This window comes from Podarcis melisellensis, assembly GCF_964234715.1.
Source record: "Podarcis melisellensis genome assembly, chromosome: 8".
NCBI classification, from domain to species: domain Eukaryota; kingdom Metazoa; phylum Chordata; class Lepidosauria; order Squamata; family Lacertidae; genus Podarcis; species Podarcis melisellensis.
The window spans coordinates 66,248,212-66,255,723 of record NC_138540.1 but is presented as its reverse complement, the minus strand read 5'-3'; the positions used below and the strand labels follow the sequence as shown (position 1 = coordinate 66,255,723).

General features: G+C 47.8%; 1 protein-coding gene across 1 annotated transcript in view; it reads left to right on the top strand.

Annotated features, from left to right (window-relative positions):
- Positions 1-529: 529 nt before the first annotated feature.
- Positions 530-7,512, top strand: part of LOC309375155 (digestive cysteine proteinase 1-like) — a 32,107-nt gene continuing 25,124 nt past the window's right edge. Inside the window, exon 1 of the mRNA XM_081920695.1 lies at positions 530-669. Coding sequence (XP_081776821.1) covers positions 618-669 — 52 coding nt within the window. The 5' untranslated portion in view covers positions 530-617. The remainder of the gene's footprint in view (positions 670-7,512) is intronic.

Sequence of the window (7,512 nt, the reverse complement as noted above, 5' to 3'; positions counted from 1 at the left end):
AAAACCCTCTCCGCATCGCGGACGTTGCAGTAGGAAAGGAGAGTGTAGTGGTTAGAGCCAGCGTGGTGTACAAGTTAGAGATTAGGATTTGGGAGAGTCAGCGTGGTGTATAAATTAGAGATTAGGATTTGGGAGGATTTGGGATTTAGGAGACCAGGTCACTGGGTGATCTTGGGTCAACCACTGCCTCCCAGCAGCCTAGCCTACCTCACAGGGCTGATGTTGGGATCAAATGGGGAGGGGGAGAGAACCACGCATGCCATCTTGAGCTCCTTGCAGAAGGGATACGAATGCACTAAAGCACTCAATCAAGAAAAGAGCTTGCAGCCCTACACCCACTTACCTGCGTCTAAACCCCATTGCATTGAATGCAAGGGGGTTTACTTTTGAGTAGACGCGTCTTTAGGAGCGCACCTTTAGTGCCCTGCGCCGGCTGGAGTCAAGCCAAGTCCGCCTCTCCGCTGCGAAATACGGTAATCAGCTGTTTCGGAAAGGCGAGGCGAGGCTCCGCCCCCGGGGGCGCTTGACCGGTCTCATTGGCTGGCCGCGCTCCTCTTAAAAGCAGAAGGTGAAGTTCTGCTGTCTTGTGCCGGCTGGGAAAAGAAAGAGCCGCAGACATGGGGAAGCTTGCCTTGGTCCTGATTCTCTGCTCGTGGAGCTTTGCTTTAGGTGAGTAGGTTCCAGCTAAAGCAGCTGTGGCGTTTGCATTTCTGGGCGCTGCAGACGCGATCTGACAAGGAAGCCCAAGAGACTGAGTTTGCAGCTGCTGTGTGCTCTTCCTTAATGTGGGAAAAGGCCCCATCAAATCATAACAATAGATGAGGAACTGACCGCGCTGGGCAGCATGGTCTGGCCTGCGCTTGTGCCTTTTCAACTGTTCCTTTGGCTGTGGGCAGCTAAGTTCTACTCGGGAGTAGACCCATTGAAATGGATGCACCTCAGTCGTGGCCATTAGTATCAGTGGGCTGCTTTGAGTATGGCTAACCTTGAATGTCACCTTTGGTTTGTAAGAATGGGTAACGGAGGTGCTATCTTCTGCCTGGAGGAAAGTGGGGCCCTGTGTTAATATTTGTAGATCAAGATGCTGTTGAAAGCATGGGAGTATGGGGCTGGTGAAATGTTGGCATGCCATCATTTAACCCTATTTTCCTCTCACCTTCTGGTATCTACTGAACCACTGTTATCTACAAGGTACTTTCAGCTGTGAAATTCTGTGTCAGTGATGTGCTGTTTAGGACTGCATGGTCTCCTCCTCTGTCTTTGTGTGGAGTTCATGGTATATGCCAGTTCTACATGTATGTTATTCTCCATATGCGCAAGCAGCTTTTCACAAATTGCACACATGCAGCACTGTTGTATGTATGAATGTATGTTTATTTCAGCCATTTATATGCTGCTTTACATTATAGCAAGGGTGGTGCTGTGGGTTAAACCACAGAGCCTAGGACTTGCCGATCAGAAGGTTGTCGGTTCGAATCCCCGCGATGGGGTGAGCTCCCGTTGCTCGGTCCCTGCTCCTGCCAACCTAGCAGTTCGAAAGCACGTCAAAGTACAAGTAGATAAATAGGTACCACTCCAGCGGGAAGGTAAACGGCATTTCTGTGCCCTGCTCTGGTTCGCCAGAAGTGGCTTAGTCATGCTGGCCACATGACCCGGAAGCTGCACGCCGGCTCCCTCAGCCAATAAAGCAAGATGAGCGCCATAACCCCAGAGTCGGTCACTACTGGACCTAATGGTCAGGGGTCCCTTTACCTTTACATTATAGCAACTGAGGCTCCATACACACCATACATTTAAAGCACATGTCTTCCCTCAAAGAGTCGTGGGCATTGTAGCTCTGGGAGGGGAAGTACTACAGTTCCCAAGATTCTTTGGAGGAAAAAACCATGTGTTTTAAATGTATGACGTGTACAAAGCCAAGGTCTCCTTGATAGTATGAGAGGATCTTTGGAGGTGATGTAAGGCAATGCTGCCTTTGGCATATAGGGGTGCCAGTCTTTTTTCTCCCTGACAGGATCGATGCCTTGAGCTGCTGTGAAATAGGCAGGAATCCAACAGATGTAGCAGTGGAGGGCGTAGCTGTGCCTGGTTGAATATCTGCCTGTTGCACTTCTTTTCTAGGCACACAGCCTGTGACCAATACAGGTGTGAAGCTCTTTTCTAGAGGAGACTAGAAAAAAAGAGTCAGGGAATGAAGGGAGGGAGGGAAAGAAACATGAGGTCATCTGTTGGGTTGCTTAATTTACTTGATTCATAGGATTTGCTTTGTATCACCTCCTTTTGCAACACAGGAATACATAACAGGTCCCTCCGGCTGAGTATTGTCTACCCTGACTGGGTTTTAGATAGGGGACATTCCCAGCCCCTCTCTAACTCTGGATATGGCAGAGTTTGAACCCAGGATCTTCCACATGCAAGACAGATGCTCTACCACTGAGCTATGATCCTTTTCGCTCTCCAAGAAATTTGGAATGCAGGCATTTTAAGCTGTTGCCTTTAGTTTTAACTCCCACACATACAGGTAGATAGATCCAGAGGCATCTTTGAGTTAGGATGCATAGAAACTGCTAGGGCAGCATTCCCCAAAGGCTATGGGTTCAAATCTCCCTTGCTCGTAATGCCAATCTGTTTCATCTGCATCTGGAGGCCAGTGGGCTTGGGCTGTCTGCAGCTATTAGATGTACTTCTGGCCACACCCTGTTGCCTCTGGATCTTTTGAACTTCAGCTTCCATCAGCCCCTGCCAGCATATGGAAACTGGAATCCAAAACATCTGGAGGGCGCCAGGTCGGCAAAAGTTGCCCTTCTGTATCCTGCACTGCAGAAAGGGTTATGGCAGCTGGAAAAAGCTGGAAAAAGAGGTTGTATAAGCAAAAAAAGCCCAACTTTAATGCTGACTCAGGCAGTTTCTGGTATGGCAAGCCAAGATGGCCAATGCACTATGCCAACTTTCCCCAACTTGGTGCCCTCCAGTTGTTTTGGGGCCAAGGCTCTCGTCATTCCAGACCATTGGCCATGCTTGCCCGAGACTAGTGGTGGTTGTAGGCCAGAACATCTGGAGATAGCACCAGGGTGGGAAATCCTGGGCTATGTTGTAACCCCAGGTCTGCATAACTTCAGTGGAGACAGCCTTGTCACAGTTATCCACACCCTCATGACCTCTTGATTAGATAACTTCCAATGTCACCAGCAACATTCCAGAGTTGTTCACCCCATGAATAGGGAAGGGTATTTTGGCTCAGCCTTACTTTGTGTTGTGTGCTCAGCTGAGGAATTTCTTTTTGGTACCAGAACTATGTTCCACCCCAGTGTAGAGCCAGTGTGGTGTAGTGGTTAAGACCGGTAGTCTCCTAATCTGGGGAACTGGGTTCGCATCTCCGCTCTTCCACATGCAGCTGCTGGGTGACCTTGGGCCAGTCACACTTCTCTGAAGTCTCTGAGCCCCACTCACCTCACAGAGTGTTTGTTGTGGGGGAGGAAGGGAAAGGAGAATGTTAGCCGCTTTGAGACTCCTTCGAGTAGTGATAAAGCGGGATATCAAATCCAAACTCTATCAAATCCAAACCCCAGGACCCTAAGTTTCATTCGCTTCTGCACCTCCGTTTAGAAGAGAGAATTTTTGGTTGCTGCTGGGAGTCAGAAACTAGTGCTGAGCTATTGCAGATGTACACTAGGTTCTCATCTATCTTGTGTTCAAAACACTTAAAGGATGTGGGAATAGCTTGACCCAGGACGTTTGTGCTTACAGTGTGCAAACCCGTACGATGCCCTAAGCTGGAGGTCTCAGCTGGTCGGTCTAAATAAAGTTGACCCAATGTATTGACTGGCTGCAAATAGCAGAAGTCAGAGATGTTACTGAGGTTGTGAAGCATTTCCCCACATGCCGCAGGTGACAAAATCCTTTGTGAATGTGTGCTAACAGTTACATAAGGCAAATACCCTGATTTCTCCAGTGATAGCATCTTTAAATGATTGAAACACTTGCTGGGATTTGCATTACTCTTCTCTCGGTGAGATTTGCTTAATTGTGCTGCAAGAAGGAAGTGCGCACCCACTGGAGAACAATGACACCGAGTAACATCACACATGAACATGATTAGTGTGCTTTTTCCCTCACTGGGCATATTGCAGCACTGGTACCTGTCATAGTGAGCGCACAATGGAGCTTTAGCAATTTAAATAGTTTGGGAAATACAGTGTTTTGACTTGTCACAGATACTCGCTGCCTGGTGTCAAGGCACTGGCACATCTAGCTCTGTGTTGTCTACACCAGGGTTTCCCAAACTTGTGTCTCCAGCTGTTGTTGGACTACAACTCCCATCATCCCTAGCTAGCAGGACCAGTGGTCAAGGATGCTGGGAGTTGTAGTCCAACAACAGCTGGAGACGCATCTTTGGGAAACCCTGGTCTACACTAACTAGCAGCAACTCTCCATGATTTCAGGCAAGGTTCTCTCTCAGCCTCACCTGAAGATGGAACCTGGGACCTTCTGCTTGCAAGGCAGATGCTCTGCCTCTTAAGTAATTTCACAGACTTGTTGGAAGAGAGAATCTGTACTGTGAAAATTCCTGCTACATTTCCCAATCGATTAAAATAAATGCATGGCGGGCTTATTTTGTGAAATTTTTGAGTACATAAAATTGCTCGCTTGCTCTTTTGATAACAGGTGTAGCAGCCTTTCTAGTAGAAGGACTTCTCATTCCCTTTTGAGCTTGACAAACTGGCAGAGCCAGAGTGACTTTCCATGTCTGTCCTGTATAGAAAACCACAGCTCAAACAGCAGCTGCAGTTTCACTCAGAACCACATGAGAGTATGTGGGAGGGCAAAAACATGAGTCAATTGTACTTCAGTGGTCAGAGTCACAAATAATGGTGTTAATTTTGCCACCCAGATGCTCTGGGCAGATGTATCAAAAGGCTGAAACCTGCTTTCAAGTAGATCTGGAGAATGACGTTTCCCTGGGGCTTCCTGGGAACTGTAGTTTTGAGACTGGCAGGACTTCCCAGCTCTTCCTGTCTCTGCCCTCTTGCAAAACTACGATTCTGGGGGATTCTTTGCTAAAATCAGGTAGCAAAAGAGATCAGGTGGTGAAACTCTGATCTTCAGAACTTTTAAATTCTGGGTGGGCCTCATCTTGAGCACTGGAAATTATAAATAGCCACTCCCTGTACAGACACCCACACCAAATGACACAGGGAATTGGTTAAGAGCATCATTCCACAGTCTTGCCCTCTGGTCTCAAGATTCAGCCACATATAGAACAGATGGTCCCCCTACCATAAGGGCACACACAAAAAATCAGTGTGAGGGTCGCATTCCTTTCTGAGAAGCCTTCTGAGTGTCGTATGCAAGCAGTGGGCGGGACAGAGGCAAAAGTGGGTGGAGCAATTAATGCAAATTTTATCCTTCATGCAATAGGCTAGTTTCTGCAGAAACCCCCACACCCCTTTCTGTCCTCCATCCAGGCAAGCAGGAAGCACTCTGAGCCAGGTAAAAACCTTTTGGGAGGGAAGTGAGGCTTGTGAGAGGTGTGGCCAAGGGAGCCAGATAGAGGGGCTTGGACCTTTGTCCCTCGGGTCCAAGGTTCCCCCATCCCTGCTCACTCCACTTCCATAGGAATCATAGAACTGTAGAGTTGGAAGGGACCCTGAGAATCACTTAGTCCAACCCCCTGCAATGCAGGAATATGCAGCTGTCCCTTATGGGGATCGAACCTGCAAACCTGGCATTATTGGCACCACGCTCTAACCAACTGAGCTATCCAGGGATGTACTGACATCGAGTGTTTTTGCACTGTTGATTTTCAGTGGCTCATGCTGGAGGCCTAGGATGGCTGTACCCTGAATGATCTGTGTGAAAAAGTATTTCTGCTGTCCCGAATCTCCCACTATTCAAGTTCATTGGGTGCCCCAGGGACAGAGGAGCAGTGGTCCAGGTTTGGGGTGTGCGTGTGGGTGGGTGTCAAAGTCCTGTCACTATTTCTGCAGCATTGTCCTAGAGCTGCTGAAACACTAGGAAGCGAAAGCTTTTTAGCCACTGAGAAGTAGTCTTCTCACTGTTTGTGCTAGTTGGGATCAAGCAGAATGAAAGGAGGTGTGTCAGCTCCTGAGGATGGGCTCCTAGGGTCACTCTGCAGAAGGAATGTGGGAAGAACCGGGAGGAATCGGCTTCATTCTGTATGCTCCAAAGCTAAGTATTTGGCAACACTGAAAACACAAGGCACTTCCATTTCAAGGAAACAGTGTGCAAATTCTGTTACATACAAAGGAACTTCAAGGGAAACACAACTTAAGTCACTTAGAAAGAAGCTACTGAGTATCATTTGCCCATGTATGTGCACAGGAAATAGTAGATCTAGCTGAAAGGCAACACATGGAGAGCTGCAGTGATTGTTGCAACATGTCCCTAATTATTATTATTGTACAATTGTGAGATGATACAACCTTCTAAAATTATTATATAATGTTAGAAGGGTGTGTGGCTCTGGCTGTCTGAATTTGCCACTACAGTGCTGTCCAGGGAGGAATTCAGCATTGTGCTCTTCTGATCGTTCCCTTAAGCGTAAGCATTTCAGTTTGCCAGGTGGAATGATCTGCCCTCTCCTCCCGCACACCCTGTTCTGGTGTTTCCTAATACTTAGGAAGCTGCCTTATTCCAAGGCAGACCAGTAGTCCATCTAGCTCAGCGTTGTCCCACAGTCGCTCTCCAAGGTTTCAGACAGGAGCCTCTCCCAGTCCTACTTGGAGATGCCCAGGATTGAACCCGGGACCTTTTGCATGCAAGGCAGATGCCCTACCAATGAGCTATAGCCCTTCCCCACTATGGAAGGCAGTTGGATTTTGGCATCTTCAGGAAAAATGCTGACATGGATGAACTTGGAGAGCAGCAAGGCATGTCTCCTCCTGAAGCTTTCCTGCTTCCAAATTAGAGGCTGCTTCATGCAACCTGCTCGCCCAAATGCTCCAACCCTAGCCGGGAGCCAGTAGCAACTGGGGCTGCTTGTTCCATGTCAGCTTTGCACAGATGTGACAAAAGTGATTTATTTATTAAATTCAAGTTTAATAGTAAGAATTACATAGTAAAATACAAGGGGAATAGAATGTAGCAAGGCTTGCTGTCCTTCACAGTGGGAGGTTCGTATGCTGCCATGTCACACAACCTTTCTTGCACCTGCAAATTAGGAGCTTGCCCCCTTTGCGGGAAATGCTGGCATCAAGGAAGAGGCGGGCCCCATTCTCGGGGTGTGTCGGCTTTGGTTTGCGCGTTGTCTAATAGTCATTCCAAACTGAAAGTTGCTTAATGACAGGGACAAGCGTTATAAGGTTAGGAGTCATAGGTGTTCCTTGGCACTGCTGTTAAAGCATCTCTTTAAGACAAGCTTATCAGATATATATTTTGGGTTTGGTCCCCTATTTTTGCCCTTGCGCAATTTTTAATCCTGCTTCTGTGGTGCTTTCCAATGTAGCACCTGAAACTCTCCCATTTCCTCTTCTGTCATCCAAACAACCATTT